At 33.6% G+C, this 24728-nt stretch overlaps 1 protein-coding gene across 1 annotated transcript in view; it reads right to left on the bottom strand.

Moving 5' to 3' along the window:
• Positions 1-24728, bottom strand: part of LOC143255930 (tolloid-like protein 1) — a 103170-nt gene that overhangs the window by 7483 nt on the left and 70959 nt on the right. Inside the window, exons 20-23 of the mRNA XM_076512366.1 lie at positions 9902-10003; positions 3033-3186; positions 2404-2491; positions 1700-1832 (exon numbers count right to left, since the gene is read on the bottom strand). Of these exons, the coding sequence (XP_076368481.1) occupies positions 1700-1832; positions 2404-2491; positions 3033-3186; positions 9902-10003 (477 nt within the window). The remainder of the gene's footprint in view (positions 1-1699; positions 1833-2403; positions 2492-3032; positions 3187-9901; positions 10004-24728) is intronic.

Genomic DNA, 24728 nt, shown 5'->3' with positions numbered 1-24728 from the left:
AAGCATGTTTGGTGTGACGGAAATTTTGTCAGTTTTCACGTATGTAACAAATGCACTTGTGGTATTTCTCAAATACCAGCAGAACAGAAAAGATAGACCTGCTAACAAAAGATAATTCTCGTATTCAGACATTGGTTTGTTCTTGTAGTGAGTTGCAACAGTTAGATGTGTTTTTAAATAAACTCGGATATAAAACAGACACATTAAATAAATGTGTCTCCATGTTAAATATAAAACAGTTAATTATCTCTCTCTTAAACTAATTGAATTATGCTACATTAAACGACCTTATTTTCGAAACATTTCACTATTTAGATGATAAACTGTATGGTTGTGGTGAAGGTAAAACAAAATAATCAGACACCGGTGCTTCATCAAAAGTACTATGGCTCCCGTTTTAAATAAATTTAAGTGTAAAACAAGCCTCTACGACACAGAGAGTACAACAGTCCAACAAAGAAAATAAGTTAGCACAATTAACACAACAAAAATTACATAAAAATACATGGTCATGGCCGTGAGAAGGACGCAAAAAAAGTGAACAAAGGTACTGATAATTAATAATTAATATTATCAGTGAGAGTGAGTTTTCTTGGGCTACCCCAGTTCTACCTCCCCACACATATCAAACTTTTGACATAACATCTATAAATCATCGCCGCCCAAAAGGACCATATGTCCGAAATCGGCAGTTCGTTAGAAAACAAATTAGAGTTATCAGATACTTGGTTTGAGTCCTCATCACTCAAGCTATAATTTCACAAACATGACCATGTCCTTATATTATCTTCGAGTGGGACAAAAATTGAACAAAACTGTTTTCGTGAACCTCCGACATCTTTTCAAAGAAAGACTTTTAACCGATACAATTATACTAGTAGAATATCACCCTTTCCAAGTAAAACATATACGTCTAAAATACCACTTTGAATAAACCTTCGTGTCTTTCAAAATAATTGTTCTACGAATGTATGTAATCAAATCTTATATCATGAGTATTGATCAAGGTTGAGTGATAATGTCTTATGTACTTAAAATTTACAATTCTGTAGCAAATGTAAAGTATACAAGAAGTAAATCGATTTTTCAATACCTCTACGTTTTCCATTACCCTATTTATTACTCAACAAAAGCTTTGGATGTCACATACTAAACCGCTTTTATTGCAGGCTCATGAGAGAATAATAATAGGCCCGGCATCGCCAAGCGTGTTTAGGCGTTCGACTCGTAATCCGAAGGTCGCGGTTCGAATTCCGATCGCACCAAACATGCTCGCCCTTTTAGCCATGGAGGTGTTATAATGTCACGGTTTAATCTCATTATTCGTTGGCAAAAGAGTAGCCCAAGAGTTGGCGGTGGGTGGTGATGACTAGCTGCCTTCCCTCTAGCCTTACACTGCTAAATTAGGGACGGCTAGCGCAGATAGCCCTCGAGTAGCTTTGCGCGAAATTCAAAATAAACAAACAAAAATAATAATAAAATAACAAACGGGTGTTTTGAGTGGATATTTCCTTGTAAGTGTAACATCTTTCGTTATCTCTCACGGTTTCTATTCGTCAAAACAATCACAATAATTAAATCTCAGTCGTTGCATATTCTCCGACTACTTTAGTTTATTAAATACGGAAGTTGTTAATGAATCAAGACGCAGATACTAATAAGTAATGTGGAACTTACATACATTAGTTACTGAACTCACCTTAACCAAAGAGTTATCAACCACTACAGTATATTCAGAGAAGGTGCTTGCACCCATAAACTGATGAATCACCTTTCCTTTACAAGTAAATCGGCTTGTTCTATCAGACATCAACCCATGTGTTTGAGTTTCTCTGAAACAAAGAAAAATACAATAAATTTATCTGTGAATTATAATACCCAACTGAACATTTTCGACATCATATTTTTTGAGAACGAAACATTGTTTTCAAACTTTTAACAACTGTTCAACACACATCATGGAAAATACAGATGAGCTTAACACCACTACATGCGTTAATGTGAAGATACCTAATTGACCTGTGGCGATAATTACTGGTTGTTTTTTTTTCGTTCTGTCTTCTAAGTATGTTTAGTTTCATATAATTCAAATTTATTCAGAAATTATTTTAAGATCATTTTCCTTATTGTTGTTATTGGGCTCGCTTCCTAAATAGTAATAGAGTTATCTTTACATAATTGCAAAATTATTGACCATTTCAACGATAAATAATAATTAGTTGTGTTTAGCATTATTTACTGTCATCAAAGTTTTATGTGGTTTCTAGCTTTATAGTTGACAACTAATTTTATGTGCTAAAAGATATCTGACAGCCAACTATTATTTTTTTTTACAGTGTGCTATTTGTTAAATAGCAAGTATCCCAGGTAAGCAAAGATTAATCCAAGTGTTAGTTTTCTTACTTCATCCCAATACAGATATTGTTATCCTGACGTAAACACATCACACACTTTCCACATTGCGGCAACCACAAAGGAACAACATGGTCACCTGAAATATATAAGCATTCAGTTATTAAACTTTCTAATATATGAACGCTTCGAAAAAGAAAGCTTACACAATTTATTCGAAAGCTTGAAAAGTTTCTATACATCAAAATTATTTCGATATTAAAATATAATATTGGGATATCGTTCTTAAAAGAGAAAAGTTACTGTTTTCCTGTTCTGTCGTGTAAGTTTTCTAAAACTTGTGTTGTTGTAACTATTTCTTTCCACAGTTTATTGACTGTCTTATTTAGTAACTCGTATATTTCATGGCTGTCACCTTAAGGGCAATACCTTTTTCGAAACTTTTCTGGAGCAATTTATTCGTTTTATTGCAACATTTGGTTATTACTTTTTATTGCAATTATTATTATTTTGACAAGTTAAGTGGCTTTAGTTATTTCCTTCATGTATCTTGTTGCAATAATGTTTCTGACAAGCTTGTGTGTTCTTCCAATTGACACTGATTAAAGTCATGTCACTTAATTATTGTTACAAACCTAGGGTTTAATCCGGAAGTATATTTTTCCCATCTTGACACTCACCAGGTTTCACATTCGTCACTTCCTCTCCAATGCTCTCCACTATTCCTGCACCCTCGTGACCAAGAACACAGGGGAAATTAGCTTTGGGAGCACAACCAGGGTTAAGACCATTTTTTAGGTGGAGGTCACTATGACAAATTCCCGAAGTCACCAACTAAAATATTTATTCATTCATGAAAAAGAAAACATTTTCTTAAACGTAAATTACAGATATAAAAATATGCATTTTATTAGTGTAAAACTTTTTGTAAGAGTTTGTACGCTTAAACATCGTAGTCCACCATTTTCTAACCATCTGGCTTTCCTGGATCTAACATCATTCTATAACAACAAAAGTATACAATACAACAGCATTCACAACAAACAATCGATTTTCGGCTGTTTTATATAAATATTTTTTTAATTTTTTTTACATTAACAATGAAAACGTATTGTTAAATTCGTCAATTTAGCACATGAAATAAACTGTCTGAATGTTCATTATTCTAGTCTGTTCTGCTGCATGTATGATTCAACATATATCAAATATTTTTTTTAATAATAATCAAAATGTTTCTTGCGAACTCACCTTGAAAATATATAGTAGTCAATATTTATACTGTTTTTACTTTAATAAGTTTGGTTTCAATTTCTGTGCAAGCCTGCTAGAAGGCTATCTGCACCAGCCGTGATTAATTTAACACTTAAAGACTAGAAGCAAGGCAGCTAGTCAACATCATATACTTCTAACTCTTGAAGTACTCTTTTACCAGTGAATAGTGAGATTGATCGTTACACTACAACACCCCTACGGCTGATAGAGTGAGAATGTTTGGTAACGAGGATATGAACCCGCAACTCACATAAATCTCTAACCATCAGTTCATGCCAGGCCCCCACGGTGGACTCAGCAGACAGCCTGATGTGGCTTTGCTATTAGAAAACACATACTCTTCGCAATTTTCTTCTTCTCAGCTACTTCCGGGCACTGTCTGGGTAGATTATTCGGCGCCCAGGCCGTGAAAGTGGGTTTTCTCGGGGTACTCCCGTTTCCCCCCACAGCAAAATCTCTGGCATCGGACCTGTAGGTCCCAGCCTCATTCTGAAAAGGGCCGTTTACCCAGTCACAGGGTATCAAATCAATCATAGTAAATTTTAAAAATCAATTCGCCAGCTGCCAGTGTACTCCGTCCTCGAGCCAAGGTCTGGCTCACTTCACTTTCGCTGCTCTCGTCCAGTTCTCCCGTCCTTCCTCTCACTCACAAATACCCCACTCCATTTTTGAAATATTAAAAATAAAGTAAAAATTCCACGGATATTTTAAAAAATTTCTCATGTAAGGGGACGAAGAGGAACTACAACGTTCCTGAACACCCCAGTTGGAGAGAGAACTCTTCTGATTTCTTTCTCTCTAAACTAAACCACTGCCACATTAGTTTGCGTTTATCATGCCAGGACGTTTTCCTGTTTTTATTACGTATGCGTGAATTTGAAGATTATAGCTACGATCGACTTTTAAAGTGATTATTTTCCTCAGTTTTCATAACATCGAACTACGAGCAGTTGGGGGAAACGTTTCTGTACATAATACTTTTAAAAGTAAATACCCAACTATTCATTATTCATGCAGAAGAGTCATTGGCAGTAACATCTTTAATCGTAACAGTGTTTATAACATATTCTATGAGGCGTTACGTAATTTTTTACCCTGTTAATATAACCACACTTCATATCCTGTCCATTCTATATTTCTTCCTATCTCAGAAGCTACCAATATATTTCACAATATTACCTATATCACTCCATCCACCAAACTACAAACTCATTCATTTTCTCAAAGAGATCCTACAAGCCCTGCCAGAGGACTAAACACAACTCACATTTTCCCCACAACATCACATTCCACAAATACCAACATTTGCTTTTGTTCTTCACTCTTGCTTATCCGCAAACCCTTCCAGTCCTTTATCTCTAAAACCATACCAAATCACTACCAAAGTAATCGCCACACAACAGTCTCCACCAGTCTCTTGTAGAATTATCTTCATTAAAACACAGTTGTCTCTCATGGATTATCATAAACTCTCAGAACGACCAGCAATACTCTCCACACCCTAAAGGACATAGTTACTTACTCTCTCCCTTCCCTTAAACTTAACCATCTTGTATATCATGACAACAACAACTTCCTGGCACCAATATGTGTCAACATTCAACGTGAAACAAACGGTGAATCATTCAGTTACCGCAGAAAACAACTATTTAAAATACTTAGAAAACTCACTGAGAAATGCACAGAACCTTTATCAACGTAACAAGTCACAAGAGCATAACATGAAAAACCGAACCACACTTCAATATTTCGTATTAAAAGCACCGATAACAATAGGAGCACGTGATCAGAACTGTAACAGACCCTTAAAAACACATCCTTAGAAATCATGAATATCACTAACATATTTCGTCAAAATTTTGTCCATATTCTAGGTAAAGAATTTTTCCACTATTATAAATCGTACAACCCTTTACTGAAAGAAAAAAAACTACAAAAACTTACAAAGAAAATTGATACATTTATTCGACGTCTGTCCTGTGAAAGAGGGTTTTCTAGGGACATTCCCGTTTCCTCCCACATCTAAATCTCAGGCATTGGATCTTCAGATCCCAGCCAAGGCAATGTCCTTGCCTGGATTACTTCTTTTGTGACTCCTTTGTCTCGGTCCCAGTTTCTCACCCGTCATTTTTTAACGCCCCACCGCACTTCAACACCTTAAACAAGTCAAAGTAAAATACAGGTAAATTCCTACCCAAAGTTGAATAATCTTTCATCTGAGGGGACGAAGAGGAACCACAACGTTCCTGCCCACCCCTGTTGGGGAGAGAATTCTTCAGACTTCTCTCTCTCTAAACTAAACCACTGCCAAAAATCAGCTTCATAACAATAACACCAATTGCAAAAGTGCTTCTGACACTGTTCCCAGCTGAGGCAGCAGTAAATCTACGGATTTATATTGCTAAAATCAGGGGTTTGATTCCCCTCGTTGGACACAGCTGATAGCCCAGTGTGACTTTGCTACAAGAAAAACACATACACCCTTCTAATAACACACTTTTTTGTCACAAAGAAACTACCATAACATCAAGCAATCTACAGAAAACTATTAAAATCCTTTTATCTCACAATAAACAGCCTAAAAAAAAACTTTTAAAAACACTTCATACTCTAATACACAGAAGTCTTCTTAAATTAACAAATCTGTTGAAAATAACAGCGACGTTATAAATCATAAAGATAACAATGAACACTTCCCACATATCTCTAATATTTTTAATCTTTAAGATATAACTGAAGCAGAACTCGGTTTCCTTAGTAATGGTTTCAGCTTCTGCCCATATAACAGCGATATCAATTATCCTAAACTTCTTTCTGGCATTCATGAATTCTCTACAAAACAAAAACTTCTCGAATTTTTTCACAACAAACTCCTTCCAACTGAGAATTATTATAACCGACGTTTGAAGAAAAGTCTTTTTGGACACCTTTACGAAACAGAGCACCACAAAATTTGTTCATTAAATGGAATTAAACACAAAGTTACACAGTAGGTTATCTGTGCTCTGCCCACCACGGGTATTGAAACTCGATTTGAATCGATGTGATCACATTTAGAGAGTTATATTAAAGTAGAAGAAAATGAAATAATATAAACCCTAACATCTCTAAACAATGAACCCAATAATATTAACCAAAAAGAAATAAGCAGACAAGAGTGAGGCTATTGTTATTCTTAACAAAAAGAATACATTTACGGAAGTTAACCAGCAACTAGTGGACACTCATTTCTATAACTCTCACATGATCCTACAACTCAGCTTATTAATACCGTAACAAATAAACTTAACTAACTCCTCCAAATCAATAAAAATAAGAAAGACACCTTTCAGTATTTGACATCCAAACAAACTCTTCTTAATAGATTTTATCTCTTACATATAATACACAAACCTTAAAATTTTGACATACCCATAATTTATAACATAAGCATGGCTAATGAAACCCTGACCGCTATTGTTTACCAACACATACAACGTTCTCCCTGCACCATCCATTCTTCCATAAAGGATACTACCCACTTTCTTAATATCATAGAAGATATTAACACTGATGGGCAGTTACAACCTAATAGTCTTTTTTGCACAATGGATGCTTCCACCTTTTACTCCTGTATTCTACGTAATGAAGGACTAGAAACTCTAATGTCCACATTAACATTTCTAACCCATCATAATCTCAAACAGTAACTGATTTCTCAGCCTGGTTTTAATTCAGAACAACTTCGAATCCAATAAGGAACATTACATTAAGGAGGTAATGTCTTCCAAATATGCCAACATCTTTGTGGGTCATATTGATAACCAGCTTTCACAACTAATCCCTGTAAAATGTCGTCCACGAAAACGTTACATACATGACATATTTTGCTAGCCGGTCTTAAATTCCTTAAATAATTTATCTCCCATGTAAAACATTCAAGTTTACCTGTGATTACTCGCCTGCCCACATTAACATTCTTGGCGTCGCAGTTTGTTTATTTTTTTTTAAACAAACGGAATTTTACACTGACTTCTACAAAATAAAAATTGAAGACAGACCAAAATATCTTCACTATAAAAAGCTGCCACCCATCTCACACTAAACAAAACATCACGTAAAACCAAGCTCTTAGAGTTTTAAAAAAAATTCAGATGAAACAGACTACAGAAAACACATCAAGGATCTAAAATGAGCCACGTTACGAAGAAGATATAAAGATACCGAAATCGATACACAAATTGAAAAGACTAACAACTATAGGTAAAAATAATCCTAAATCAAAGTAATATTAAACTTTTAAATGTAATCTCTCTCATTCTTACCTATCAGTTTAAGCTCAAAAAATATTTCACGAATTCTGAAAAAAAACATTTTCATCTCCTACAGCTCAATGATCTTTTTAAAAAGATATTTTAAAGTTCCTGTTGTACCCTTCAGAACTCTTAAAGTTATCCTTGTTCATACAAAAATGAATTACACTTTATCCGAAAATGATTGTTGTCCATGTAATAAAGCCCATTGTCAAACCAGCAAGTTCATAAAGAATACCGACTCATTTTCTGACAAGCAAAATCAAAGAAACATTAAAATATCCAAAGAAATCACTTGTGAAACAAAAATACCCATTTATCATATAGAGTGTAAAAAATGCAATCATCAGTATGTAGGACATACACAAGCAGTTCTCAGGTGAACGTTTCGACAACATAAATCTTCTGATAACACCGAAAAAGATCTCCCTATCACTCAACACCTTAGCCAACTTGGTCACTTCATTAACAATGTTATTCTCATGGGCATTGAAACAGGATTCAAAACTTAAGGACCCGGCATGGCCAGGTGGTTAAAGCTCTTAACTCGAGGGTCGCGGGCTCGAATCCCTGTCCTACCAAACATACTCTTCCTTTCAGCCGTTGAGACGTTATAATGTGACGGTCTGTCCCACTATTCATTGGTAAAAGAGTAGCCAAAGAGTTGACGGTGGGTGTGATGACTAGCTACCTTCTCTCTAATATTACACTGCTAAATTAGGAACGGCTAGAGCAGATAGCCCTCGTGTAGCTTTGCGCGAAATTCAAAAACAAACAAACGAATAAAACATAAGTAGACAGAAGAATAAAAGAAGTTATTTGGATGACTAGTCTAAACACTGTTCGTCCTTTCGAAATTAATCTAAATCATGGAATCAGTGATCTCTATTCAATAGTTTCATCTCTGTCAGAAAAATAAATATTCTCTTGTAATATAAAACTTGAATTTCCTAAAACTAACCCATCACCATATATAACACAATTTTAACTTTCCTTTCTAAATCCTACTATTACTACCAAAATTTTTCGAGGCATTTTGCCTTTAAAACTTTCATTCATTCATTCACCATTAGATTCCATCAAGGAACATAGGACCGCAATCGCTTGCGGATTCTTCAACATGTATTTAAGTGAGTAGGTTGTTAGCCCACTGCACCGAGCCGTCCCTAATTTAGTAGTGTAAGACTAGAAGGAAGGCAGCTAATCATCAACTCTTGGGATACTCTTTTATCACCGAATAGTGGGATTGACCGTAACATTATAACGCCCTCGCGGCTAAAAGGGCGAGCATGTTTGGCGCGAAGGGGATGCGAACCCGCGACCTTCGGATTACGAGTCGCACGTATTACGCGCTTGGCCATGCCGGGCCCTTTAAAACTTTACTATTTATTTATTTCAGAAATAGATACTGTTACTACCAGCAACCTCGTCGTTTCAAATTAGTTACAGAATATATATAAAACGACCCGCTTTAACGAGTCTTGTAAATACAGATCTATTTCATTTTTAGGGATGCATAGTTTCATTAATATAACTGGTTATGATGTTTAATGCATAAATACAAGCACAGATATTAAGGTTACAAAGATTACTTTGCATTTTCATCTCTGTGTATAGTCTTCGGACTAACCTAAAGTTCCTAGGTTTGTCGAACTTCAAGAGATATTATTTGGATACGGTTGAAAATATCAATAACAGCGGCGGAACTCAGTGAAACATACGTGCCTCCTAAGCATTATAAACTTATATTTTAGAGTGAACTCAATTTATTACAGTGCAGGTCTCAAGTAACTACATAATTTCTTAAAACATTTTTATCTCTGATTTACCCCACGTAGCTTGTTTTAAGAAGTAATTACTGATAACATAGTAACTAAAAACACATGATTTTTATATAACAATAAACTACTAATACATTAAATTTTTAATTACTCGCTCCAGTCAAATAGCTCGTTGTTTTTCTTTCTTTCACCAAAATATCTCACCTTTATTCGAACTTCTCTTTTCTTAGGTGGCGCCACTTCTATGGTTTCTACGGAAAGCGGTTTCCCAGCTTCCCAAGCTATAGCAGCTCGACACTGTATTGGCTGAATAGTTTGTATGTGAAGATATTAAAAAAAGTATTTTTGGATTCATAAAATTCCATTTACTGATAATTAATTACAAACTTTAAAAAATGTTTAGCTTTATTTTTCAATAATTGGCTCTCTTTAAAGTTGTCAGACAATTCCGATTAATTTATTTTCTAAAAAAAAGTAGCAAAAGATTATGGTTTTCTAGTTTACAACTTAACTGTACATTCACTCAACAATACTTCAAATTTAAATTGTTGCGTCTTTATTACAGCTATATAATCACTTTACGTTTATATTTATTTTGTTTCTCTTAAGTCACTACTGGATGAAGAGTTCCTAATTTATAGAAAACAAAATATGATCTGAAATTCTATTTTTTCACACTTTCGGTTTCGAAATGAATAAATTGAGAAGAATATGAAAAAAATGCAGGTAACGTAAGTTTTATCTTAAAATGTAGGCCTGCTTACTTCTAATGCTTTACTTGCTTTCTCTAAACAGTAACACATACACAAATATATATATATATATATATTTACTTCAATGAAACACAAATACAAAAATACAATAGAAATGTTGACATTAGATGGCATATTCATTTTCTGCGAAATGGTATAAATAAGGGTTATGTTTGCAAAACATTACATCTTCGAAGATGGCACATTTTATAGAGTTTTCTTTCATCTCCTGATTTTAATCTCGTATAGTAAGTTATTGGCAATTTATTTGAGTTTGAGATTGAAAACTGTGTTTTGAATAATTGAGGTTTTTAAACATATACTGATTCTGTTGTATCAGGACACTACTAAGAAGTGCTACTATAATATTATGTCAGTTAAAACGGTGGAAGGGATATTTCACAAGGAAGTAGAATTCGATAACTGCATAATTTCATATTAGCTTTATTTCTGGCTTACAGTGAAAAATAGTGCATGTTTACACTGACATTACATGTAGATTTCTTAACCATGATAAAGTAGTATTTCACTGATCAAAAACGAACAAATATGACTTGTTTTAAATCTGATGGAATTTTTATTATTTGTCAGAAAGTTCAAATATTCCCTAAATAATTAATCAGGGAGTTTAAAATATAAATAATCGTTAATTTCACATTTGTCCAGCTGAGCGTGCTTTATGAGTAAAATGAATTGTTGAAACGTTTTCTTTTCAGAATTTCAGAAAATTCCTGTAATCAAAAAGAAGCAATCATTCTCGATACGTAAACCGAAAAAATTTCAACATAAGCTTGAAACTTAGTTCACTTAACATTATAAAGCTCCAATATGCTTTTCATAAACTAAACCTGACTTACCTTATTTTCTGACATGTTTAAAGGAGACTAAACAACCCACGAAATAATCAGCACAGCTAGAGTACTGAAAATTTGTAACAATGCTTCAAAAACAAAGATGGACCTTTGCTACACAGCAACATTGTAACGGGTGTAATTTGAACCCGCGACTCTCAAATTAGGAGGCAGGAGCCTTAATCACCTGACTGGATAGCACAGTTTGATACGTTGCTGTGGGGCCGGGGAAACAGTATGTGTTATTTGATGGTGAAAGTTCAGTGCTTGACACTTGTTTATGTTGTCTCAGGAATCATCACATACTACAGAAGAAAACAACAACACTGATCTTTTGGGGTGTCCTGGTCCTTTGGGAAACCGATTTTGTAAGCTAAGATTTCTACAGATGTCAATTAAAATATTTAAATTTTATCAGTAACTAAATAAAGTTTCACGATGACATTTACTCAAACGTACGTCTAAGAGTAAATAAACGTGTTGTTGTTTATCAAAGTAACCAGTAGCAATTAAATAAGTGACTTAAGTCGGTTACCAATAACTAAATTGCAGCAGTAAATGAATGTATACAGTGATGTTCATTAACGTATAAAATTAAACTAAAAACACAAAGACTTCGATACTAGTTTATGTAAACTTACATAATCACCTGTCTGATGTCCTAATGTACTTTAAATGCATTAAGCTCTTCAGTATAATAAAGGTAAGATGTTCTCAAGACCCACGAACAAGATTCTTCTCTGAAACCCATCATTTTAAAAGTGAGTACCACAACATTTTATTCAAAAGGTTAGTAAAACATTTAACATCCGTTCTAGAAAAACTTTCGCACAACAGTGGAATATTTTCCTAATGAAACAGCAAATACACTGAACAATAGAATACGTTAAGATTACACATAGTTTTATTGTAGAGCTTCCACGTCCAGCTAATACAATCACTTCGATCTTTGAAATCTCATATATAAATGTGGTCTTTCTAGATATTTATAACAGTACTACAAAGAACAATATGAAATAGGAACAGGTACTGTGTAACATTTTCTGAGTATATTTTGAAACTAAATTACTCCTAATAAAAGTGTAAAAATTCCACGGTTGTACAATATAAATGATTATATTTCAGTTTTACAGAATAACAGAGATAATTTGGAATCTTTCATCCAACAACTAAGCCGTTTTCACAAAAAATTTAAAACTGAATGAGATAATTGTCTTCTGTGTAATTATAGCTGAGATTGACTCAAAAACTACTCATTCTAACTACCAACAATCTACCAACGACTCTTAAATTTCACGGTTAAGGTTTTCTTTCAGAGCCAACTATTATTGAATAACACCAAAATATGGCATTGATGCATGACTATGTTATATTGTTAGTAGTCGATGATCCAGTTTAAAGGTGTAGCCTGTATGTACAGTACTATCTCTATTACATTGATAAGATCTCATATGACACGTATGTAGCTAATTCTTCTTATCAGAACTCGCATGCTACTAAGAATGTTTCTCAATAATTGGTCAAGCTAATATTTTGGAATGCATACAAGCCAGTTATAGTACCCACAGAAATATAAAACAAGTAACAATAAAAATAGATTGCCACTAATAAAGTTGGCAAATGAGCAAAATGACGGTGGTGTTTATTAGTAGCAATCTATTTTTATTGTTACCAGTTTTATATTACCTTGGGTACTATGATTGACTTGTATGCATTCCAAAATATTAGAAAATTGTCCAGTAATAAACACCACAGTCAGATTGTTTATCCTGACGTTTATCAGTAATATACAGACAATTGTCCAGTAATATTTGGTATTCTTGGTTTCACAACATTATGATCTGTATTATATGAAATATAAGTTTGGGTTTTATAGATTTTATAGTGTGTGTTGTTCTTTATAATAGATACACTTTGCATGAAAAGTAAATATTATATCGTAAAGATAAATTTATAATATTGTATCTGAATTCTTATTTTAAAATTCTCTTAGCTGAGTACATTAACAATAAACGAAGTCAAGCTAAACACTGGAATTATTTTCTGCTGTTTAGTTCAGCGATATGTGAGCCTACACAACTTTACTAACACAGGAAGTACTGTCCAGTCACTGTGTAGTAAATATCTCGAGATGGACCATATAAAATTTATTCAAAACGCTTCAAGGTACAAAAGTTAGCATAAAATTTATTTCGCATGAAAAATATTGCGTGGCAAGCAATTATGAACAGAGTTTGTTACCATGTAAAAAACGAAGCCTACCTTTACAGTTCCTTCTTAGATTTATTCGTGCATGCTACTTTATAAATGTAGAGTTCTCGTGCAATAAAAATTACCATTTTTTATATTGCATATACATTTACTTATGTAAAAATAGAAACTTTTTTTTTGCCTAGTGAGATCACAGCAATTGATGATATGGGTTTCATTTTCTACAATACAAAAACACTATCACCCCTAGGAAATGCCTCTTCCTACATAGTATAAAGTCAAGTAACTCGCCAGAAGCAAGTTAAAACTACATTGTCTGATTTGTATAGTGGACCACTGGAAACTAACACTATTATAGATGCACATCATGGTATTATCAAGTTCAGAGTTAGCTTCATATAATTGCTAAAAGAGTTTGCGATTTCTTTTTTTAAACATCTTTTGATACAAGTATCGAACAATTCACTCGAGACGACAATTTTTGGAATGAAAAACTGCCCCATAAACTGGAATGGTTTTATTTTCAAGCGCCATAATAGATCCAAAAATGATAAGAAGTATGATTTTACGATAACCAAACTAAGTTATTGAGGCCAAAACAAAGGTGAAATTAAGGAAACAAAATGAAATATACAAACAACCTCCTGGAAGGTTTCTTTGAACCTTCATTTCGTTATATGTCTTGTTTTGATTGAAATATAAAGGCATCAATGGACTTGTGATATCTGTTTGTTGTTGTGATTGCCTTCAAACACGTTATCTTGTTATGTATTTATATTATGAATCAGTATTTTACGTTACAAATGTTTGTTGTTGTCTTGAAATGCAAGTGTATTTCATATATCTAAAAACGGCTGGTTTGGGTTGAGAAAATCTGTATGTGGAGGAGCGAACAACGTTTCGAAATTCTTCGGTCATCATCAAGTTCACAAAGAAAGAAAGAGGTAACTGACCGATACCTGACTATATGTTTAAAGGAGGTTGTGTAACTGAGTGTAGGAATCTAAAGGGCGCGCTTACATGTTGGATTATATTTATTGATAAAGGTATAAAGGTGTTCCTTTGTTATGGTTTATTTTGGGCTCGAGTTCTTATATAAGTAAGGCTTCTTTAATTTTGCGTTTATGTTTGTTTCTTTATTTAGTATTTGGTTTTTTTTCTATGGTTATGTTGTTTTTACTTGATTTGCAGTGTTCGAAAACGCGTGAAGGTGACTTTTTGTGATCTTTGTATCTGGTTTCTATTTTTATACTTGTTTCTCCAATATAGAAGTCGTGGCAGTTATCACATTGTATTTTATAAATAATGTTGGTGTGGTGTTTGTCAGTGTAGTTCTTACACACTATAGATCTTAGTTTTGTGCCTGGTTTCTGAATAAATTTAGTATTTAGTGAAATGTCATAATTTGTTACTAGTTTTTTCCAAATGTTGGTTATTTTTCTGCTGTGTCGGGAATATATGGTATGCAGCAGTATATGGTTTCGTGATTTTTTGATATATGTACTTTTGTTGGTTGATTTTGCTTTTTGTCTAGGTGTGTGCGTATAATGTTTTCTACGGTTTGTGGAGGAAACTTATTGATGTTCATGAAGTATTTTTTTATTTAGTCGAATTCATCGTTAATTTTATTTGGTGAACATAGTTTTATGGCTGTGTTTATTTGGTTTCTTAGTATGTTGAGTTTTTGTTTTGTTTCATATGCTAAGTCCCAAGGAATGTATAGTACAGTATGGGTGATTTTTCGGTGGAATTCTTTTTTTAAACTGTGTATCGGTTCTTGTAATTTTGAAGTTAAGAAATGATATGTGATTGCTTTCTTCCTGTTCACATGTGAAGTTAATGTTGGGATGTATAGAGTTAATATGATTGAAAAAAAATAAGTGTGTGTTCTGTAGATGTGAATACCGCAATCGTGTCGTCTACATATCTGTACCAGTATAGTGGTGGATGTAATGCTGTTCTAGCCAATATTTTTATGATACAAGTTGAAACATAAGCAATTAACACATTGAATGATAGTGATAAGATATTGTTGTATTGGAAGTTTTATCCAGTTACATTATGTTGAATGATAGTGATAAGATATTGTTATGTCAAATATGAGTAAATAATACTATTATGTCGTGATACCAGTAAAAGTGTAGTTATACTCTACACACAAAGTATTTGTTATTTAAAAATAATTTTTGTCCAACTTCGTTGAAAGTTTTTTGGGTTTTGAAGTTTTATCACAGAATTTTACTGTTTCTTGAAAACAATCTGAACTACCTCCTGGATAATACTTTTTTTTAGACAGAGACAAATATTTTTAAATAGTTTTTTATACTTTTATTTAGGCTGCATTTATGCCTTTACACTTGGCAGCTCATATGATCACACTACTAATTGAACATCAAGCTAATGTCAATGCAGCAACAAAGGTAATTCTGTACAACCTTTTTAAATGGAATTGTTCATTGATAAAATGTTTAAAAATTTTGCATCCTAATGAAAATCTTTCTTTCATATATTGTGATATTTAAATATACACTGCTGGTCAAAATCTTAAGGCCAATGAACATAAAGAAAAAAAATATGCATTTTGTGTTGTTAGACTCAACCACTTATTTGAGTAGAGCTTCGAAAGATGAAAATAGGAAAAGGGAAAATTTAAAAAAAAAAAAGCATTTACTAGAGACAATGTGAACACTGAAATTAGCCTGAATACTAGCTTGTCAAAACTTCTTGTTCTGTATCCCTCAGGGTCTTTTAAAAATTTTGCAACAGCAGTTTTGCTACGCCCATTCTCACCAGCGATGGCACGTTGAGAGAGACCTTACTTTTGCAGCTCGACAATTCTGCCACATTCAAACTCTGTCAACTTTTGAGCCTTTGCCATGTTTTTACCCAATGTAACACAGGAGATGTCAGTGGGAGATGTTGACAATGCCAATGCTTGAATACAAATGACTAAATTTCGTTACGTGTTTATCGATTAACTCTTCGTTTCAGTATGTTCTTAAACTTTTGACCAGCTAGTATTTAGGATAATCTCACAGTGTTCACATTTTCCCTATTAAATGCAAAAAAGTTGTTTGTTTGTTTTTATTTTCCCTTTTCTTATTTTCATTTTTCGAAGCTCTACTCAAATAAGTGGTTGAGTCTAACAACGCAAAATACATATTTTTTTCTTTATGTTCATCGGCCTTAAGATTTTGGCCAGCGGTGTATGTAAAGATTTTACACGTGTTTTTGGTTTTAAATTAATTATCTTCAATTCACACACATTGAAGCTATCTTTTAAACGTTGTCACTATTGAAATTCTTACAGAAAACTAGCAAGTGATTTTATAAAACGGTGCGGCATTGCTAAATATTTTAGATGCCTCCTATAATTATACATAATAAGATGTGTGATACAGAATACGGTGTTGTATAAGTACACACGTGTATAAAACAATGATGTCTATAAAACAACGACGACTCAAGAAAACATGTCGAGAAACGTTCTACTGAATGTTTAGTCTGTAATGAATAGACGCTCTCGATGTCAGTAAGGGGATTTTGCAAGCTGCATTAACATGAGGAACCAGGCAGAAACTTTGACAGCTTGATGACGCTACAGTATGGGCTAAAGCGATGGATAATTGATGACTAACGAGATTAAAACTTTTTAAAATGGAAGCTACTTTAATGACGTATCAGTAACAGAAATGCAAAAATAGATAAAAGAGACGAGGCTGTAGATTCACTATCTCCACTTGTGACCAATGGGTTACTAGGATTGTTTTTGTTATTAGCTGTTGCACACGATCATAAAAAAATTGACCAATTAAGAACTGGAAATGCTTGCAAGTCGTTGTGCATACTATTTGGTAGATCGTATGGATACGAGGAAAAAATCCGGATAAAACGTCGTGTAACAAACGAAGAGCAGGACTTGCTGCTCAGAAGAAGAAATTATCTCTTATTTCTACACGAGTTTCTTATTCAACATGTCTTTTACTGTAATGGAACATTAGACTGTTTCTCGCCTAACTCTCTGTAAATATTTCAATGCAATTATTCCTAGGCATCCGTTATCACGTTAAGTTTATAGAGTTAATGAATGTTTAACAAAAGCGTTATTAAAGTAGTCAAAGTTAATCTATTTAAGAAAATGTCTGTTGATGGTAACTATTAATTATATATAAAAGTTAATAAAAAAAAGTGTTATTGAAGTCTTTCTCTCGGATTTCTTTCTTTGCTTTAACTGTAAAGCCTCGAATTAGTGCCTGTGTGCTCCATTCGCCCACTATATCATCACTTAAAAATAACTAAATCGTGTAACAACAGGTAGTATTAGTGTTGACACTCCAACGGCTAAACTGATCCAACCACTCTGTCTGCCTCCTCATCGTTACAACAGTTTATTACGTAGTTACGAATATTTCTGCATTTTAGTTTTACGTAATTGTGTGTTGATTGCCAAGTTTTATTAGTTCTCCAAAAGTGCAGTTTTATATATTTCTTGGAAATGGAACTTTTTACGTTCATCTATAATAGTTCACGTCCCCCGCAAGTACAACGGTGAGTCTATGGATTTACAACGCAAAAATCAGGGATTCGATTCCCCTCGGTAGACTCAGCAGATAACTCGATGTGCTTTTGTTATAAGAAAACACACATACACACAACGATTCACTATACTAATCAGACAATGTAGTTGTAACTTTCCTCAGGTAGGTAGGCTACTTGATCTGATTCTGGGTAGAATAGAGTATTTCCCAGGGGTGTTTGCGTTTCTGTAATATATAAAATAAAACAGATATCACCAGTCACTGTAATTTCATTTTGTAGACAAAATGTTTACATTTTTGCATATGTAAATATATATATGCAATATAAAAACTGGTAATTTTTGTACTAGAACTCTACATTTAGAAAGTAGCATATACAAATACAGCAAAAAAGGGCCTGTAAACGTCGGCTTCCTTTCCTTCATAGTAACAAACTGTTGGTAATTACTTACCAAGCAATATCTTTCACGCACAATGAATTTTACGCTAACTTTCTTCACTTCAAGTGTGTTCAATGAATATTAGAAGGTCCATCTAGAGAAACAGGTTTATTATATTCACAACAAACAGTACTTTCTGTGCTAGTGAAGTTCTGTAGACTCACATATCGCTGAACTGAACATCAGAAAATAATTCGAGTGTTTAGTTTGACTTCATTTGTCTTTAGTTTGCTCAGCTAAGAGAATTTGTAATAAGAATTCAGATATAATATTATAAATTTACCTTTACGATATAATATTTACTTTTCATGCAAAGTGTATCTATTATAAAGAACAATACACACTACAAAATCTATAAATCCAAACTTATATTTCAAAAATACGGATCATAATGTTATAAAACCAAGAATACCAAATATTACTAAACACTTATCTCTATATTATTGATAAACTTGAGGATAAACAATTTGACTGTGCTGTTTATTACTGGACAGTTGTCTGTATATTACTGATAAACTTGAAAATAAACAATCTGACTGTGCTGTTTATTACTGGAAATTCTCTGTATATTACTGATAAACTTGAGGATAAACAACCTGACTGTGCTGTTTATTACTGGCAATATATTTTAGTTATTACTAGTTTTATATATTTGAAGGTGTTATGGTTAGCTTGAATGCATTCTAAAAAATTAGCTTTACCCATGGATAGTATGATTAGCTTGTGTGCATTCTAAAATATTAGCTTTACCCGTGGATAATATGACTAACTTGTACGCATTCCAAAATATTAGCTTTACCCGCGGATAGTATGATTAGCTTGTACGCATTCCAAAATATTAGTTTGACCAATTATTGAGAAACATTCTTATTAGCATACGAGTTCTAATGAGAAGAATTAGCTACATATGTGTCATATGAGATTTTAAAGAAAACCTTAACGGTGAAATTTAAGAGTCGTTGGTAGATTGTCGGTAGTTAGAATGAGTAGTTTTTGAGTCAATCTCAGCTATAATTACACAGAAGACAATTATCTCATTCAGTTTTAAATTTTTTGTGAAAACGGCTTAGTTGTTGGATGAAAGATTCCAATTTATCTCTGTTATTCTGTAAAACTGAAAAATAATCATTTATATTGTACAACCGTGGACTTTTTGCACTTTTATTAGGAGTAATTTAGTTTCAAAATATATTCTCAGAAAATGTTACACAGTACCTGTTCCTATTTCATATTGTTCTTTGTAGTACTGCCATAAATATCTAGAAAGACCACATTTATATATGAGATTTCAAAGATCGAAATGATTGTATTAGCTGGACGTGGAAGCTCTACAATAAAACTATGTGTAATCTTAACGTATTCTATTGTTCAGTGTATTTGCTGTTTCATTAGGAAAATATTCCACTGTTGTGCGAAAGTGTTTCTAGAACGGATGTTAAATGTTTTACTAACCTTTTGAATAAAATGTTGTGGTACTCACTTTTAAAATGATGGGTTTCAGAGAAGAATCTTGTTCGTGGGTCTTGAGAACATCTTACCTTTATGATACTGAAGAGCTCAATGCATTTAAAGTACATTAGGACATCAGACAGGTGATTATGTGGGTTTACCAAAACTAGTATCGAAGTCTTTGTGTTTTTTTGTTTTAATTTTAACTTTTAATTTTACACGTTAATGAACATCACTGTATATTCATTTGGTCAATTTAGTTATTGACGTCTGTAGAATTTCTCGAGGAACTAGGACAAAAAGATCAGTATTGTTGTTCTCTTCTGTAGTATGTGGTTGATTTCTGAGACAACGTAGACACGTGTCAAGCACTGAATTTTCACCATCAAGTAGCACATACTGTTTCCTGTCCCCCCAAAACAACGTGTCATAAAACTCTGTTAGTCAATCAGTATTGATGAGAGTCTTTGCATGGGGCAGATGGTTAAGGCAATGGAATAGTAATTTGAGTATCACGGGTTCGAATCCTCGTATACCGAACCTGCTAACCCTTTCACTCGTGGGAACGTTATAATATTTCGGTTAATCTCACTATTCGTTCGTAAATGAGTAGTGCAAGAGTTGGCGGTGGATGGTGATGACTAGTTGCCTTCCCCCTAGTCTTACATTACAAAATTTGGGACGGCTAGCATAGGTCGCCCTCGTGTAGCTTCGCGCAAACCTTAGAAACAATCAAGCATTAATGAGCATTCATGCGGTGGTAGGGAAGATGAGACCTACTTTTTTTTTCCAAAATATCTCTCATAAAACGACCTCTTTCACAGCACCAGAAGACAAATGGTAAAAAAGTGAATACCAAAAGAAAAAGAAGTGCTTTTTTTCGTGCCTTCTGTGACGAAATGCTCCGTTAACTTTGTCATAGATTCAGTCAGATCTAGAATTACCAGCTTTCTGATATCAGTTTTTTGTTCCATACAGATTGACTCTGCAACAGCTCTGAATCAGTCTAAATTCCAACAACACACTTTTTTATCATTAACAGAATAACCTGTTATGTTTAGTGCATCTTCTTTTCAATCATTTAGTTAAAATAATAACAAAAAAATCTAAATTGTCTTGTATCTACTAAAACAAAAAAAAGGCTTCTTTGTTTTCTTTTCGCAGCTGTCCAATGACAGGTTAAGTTAAGAAATTAAGGAAACGTGGGAACTCTGTGCTATTTGATTCTACCTTAGTCAGATAATTCTCCAAGCAAAAATCGAGTTGCGTATAATTAAAACTGTACATATCAGTCTGACTCTGAGGTTCAGAGCAACTGGAACAATTAAACGCTTTTACTGTTTCTGATCCGAACAAAAAGGTAAAATCTGGGAAAATCTCAGATTTACTGGAGAGTCTTGTAACCGTAGTTATATTGCAGATAGTGGAAGTCCTGTCGTTAGGGTTACAAGCACGTTCCATAAAGGCGCCATAAAAGTTCCATGCATTACAGAAAATCCATGGCAGACGCCAATAACAAATATTTTCGCAAAATGAACACGTTACATTTTGACATTATGACGCGACTTTTTTTCTTATTGCCTATTATACAGCCAAGGAAGAAGTGCCTTTGAATAAATTAGCTATTTTGCGTAAATTACAGACAGAAAATGGAGTTGAATTTAAGGAACGTACATAAATAACCGTGCCTTTTGCGACATCATATGGGCAATTGTGCACAGACAGAAAAATCAGTTTTAATATACCAGAACAGGTTTGTATCGGTTTTAGGTGAGAAAAACGCTAATTCCGGAATTACTGAGCAGAAAGAAGTCTGTGTTAGGTTTGTAAGGAGCAACAGACCAGTGACAGCTAAAATAGCCAAATGTAAAGTTGTCAAGCTTGCAAGTGCACTTGGTGAGCTACAAAGGAACTAACCAGGAAGTACGATAAAAGAAAATTATGTAGATTTCGATGTGGTTTCTGCTGCAATAGTGTACAGACAACAGGAGTGGGTATATACATTGAAGACCACGTACCAAATATAGCCCACAGACTGGAACTGGATGTATTTGAGGCAACCACAAATGCATCTTATTCAGATACATTAGAAGAAACAATGAAATCGATGTTCAAAATGTATTACTAGTTTACAAAAAATAAAACTTCAATTGATGAAAGTATCCACACTTCTTGATGAGAAGCTTACTCATTTCAGTGGATATATAAGCACTAAATGGCTACTAAGCAGACTGAGAAGTTTGATGGTGATTGAGAAAAACTGTGAAATCACTTTTATTTGTGTGAAAAAACTCTCTAGTAGACACTAACCCAGATGCTGCTGATTGAGGTAAGAAGGATAGTGTTAAGAACTTAAGACAGATAAATCTGTTTACTTTTTACACTTCTTACTTGACTACAGCACCATTTTATAGCAATATTTAACAACAATTTCCCACGTGACAACATTAACACTACAAAGGCTAGTTATCTGGTCAAGAGCATCAGGTTAAACCTATCCCAACCCAAGACACTTGTCTACGTTACACCAGAAATTACCCGTATATTACTGACGAAAAAAGCAAATCCCTCTAAAGGCAGTGGCGTGTCATGTTTTACTGGATTTATCTGTGACTTGAATAACCGTTGGGAACAGGTAGTATGGATACGTCACAAAACCTTATCTTGTTTTTGGGTAGTGATCGTTACCGTCAAAAATGGTGTTGCTCCACCCAAAAGTAATTGTCCGATAGATCTTTGGATGTCCCGGGCCGTCTGGCTATCGATTTTGCGAACCCTTAAATCTTACAAGTCAATTGCTTTAGCTAAATTTTAATCCAAAGTAAGTCTACCAAATGGTGTTGTTCATCAAAGTAAACAACAGATAAACAAACTGTTCGAGTCAACCAATAATAGGTAAATCAGTATACATATAGTGATTTTGTTCATTAAACTACATCCCATAATAAAATTACCAAAGTCAGGTAACAGTAAGGAAATTTCCAACTGTTAAGATGTAAGTACGTGGTACTATGCATCATCATTAAACTAAACTAAGCACCTTTTGGATGTTTGGCACAAATACTTCATTACATTCACATAATCCCATGTGAGATTATCAAAATCTTCTAATGATTTTTAAACACATTATCTTTTGGATCACACAAAATTCATAAACATTTTTTTTTTTTTGTAAGACCAATCATTTCAAACGAAGGAACTACATCTTATCCAGGTGACTAACAAAGCATTTCGCATTTATTCTGGGAAAAAATCTCGCCATCACACAAACACACAAAAAATATTTTAATAATAAAAGAAAAACTTTTACAATACAGGAAACAATAGAATATCTCAATATTACATGTCAGTCTGACGTAAAGCTTCCAGTTCCTGTTACTAAAGTAGTTAAGACTGTATTACATAGCACAATAAAGAGCAATAGGAAATCCGTTGTTATAAATAGACATGTACAGGGTATATTTTGAAACTGAATTATTTCCATTAACAGGTATCACAGCATGAAGATCCATGTTTGTGTCATATAGGTGGTATTTCTTTTTCAAGTTTGGCCGAGATAATTTCCATAGATTAACAATTTAGAAGACCCTCTTTCATTGGTTGTACAGAGTAAAACTCTCATTTATTTTGTGTACAACGATTCGCCAGATTTACGTGGCATCATCAAGTGGAATACAAGAAGTAGGGCTAACAGAAAATAATTTAAAATAACAGAGTCACACGAATACCTATAACAATAATAATATATAAAACACGTGATGGCCCCCCGGTGACATAGCATTAAGTCTGCGGAGTTTTAACGCTAAAAACTGGGTTTCGACACCCGTGGTGGGCAAAGCACAGATAGCCCATTGTGTAGCTTTGCGCTTAATTCAGAACAACAACAAGACGCGTGATTTAGAAATTACAAGCTTAGTGCCTTTCTTCAACAACATTTAGCTACTAATTATGGTAATTTTGTGAAAAACATTTGCTTTCCCGTAGTTAAGCACAAAACCACACAATGGGCTATCTTAGCACTGCCCAATCGGGTATCGAAACCCCGTTTTGTGTGTTTTAGACTTATGGCTGAACTACTGGTGAGGGAGAGCTGTGAACATGAGCTCTTCATTAAAAGTTAAGGTTAGATACTATCTTTATACAAAAATTGTCGTGATCATAACACTCAGCTTAATTTTCTACAATGTAAACTACCATTCACTATTCTCAATCTGACAAAATAATAAGGAATAATACAGTACAAATCCTTCGTAAACATATCCGTACAAACAACAAACATACTTTTATCAACGTTAAATAAAATTCCAAAAATTCAAAATTTAAAACAATTTTGATTAATAAAAATCGTGAAGTCATATTTTCGATTATTAATAGTCATGTTATCAAACACGAAATAAAAAGTAAGTGGCACACAGTTTAAGAAATTGAAAATACTGGAAAAAGACACTAAAAATACAAATTCATAACTTCAAGTGAACACACCCATCGCTGTTCCCCTACATTATAAAAAATAAGTTGTTTTTTTGTCCTTTCCAGACGCCACTGACGAATGCAACGTTTAGAAAAAAGTTTCAATTTTGCTATTGCACCAAAAACTTCAGGTGATTGTATTGGCTCTCACCTTTCTACATACAGAAGATAATGTCCCAGTAGTCTGTGTCGTGCTCTCACTGTAATTAATAATTGTCTTCATTTTATTTATTTGTTTAATCTTTGAAGGCAGATTATCTAAGTTAATAAACCAGACATGATTTAAAGTTTGGTGTATTCTGATGGTTTGATCACGAGAA

Source organism: Tachypleus tridentatus, chromosome 7 (genome assembly GCF_004210375.1).
Source record: "Tachypleus tridentatus isolate NWPU-2018 chromosome 7, ASM421037v1, whole genome shotgun sequence".
NCBI classification, from domain to species: Eukaryota; Metazoa; Arthropoda; class Merostomata; order Xiphosura; family Limulidae; genus Tachypleus; species Tachypleus tridentatus.
Note: the sequence above shows the minus strand (reverse complement) of the source record. Positions and strands in the feature narration are given on the sequence as shown.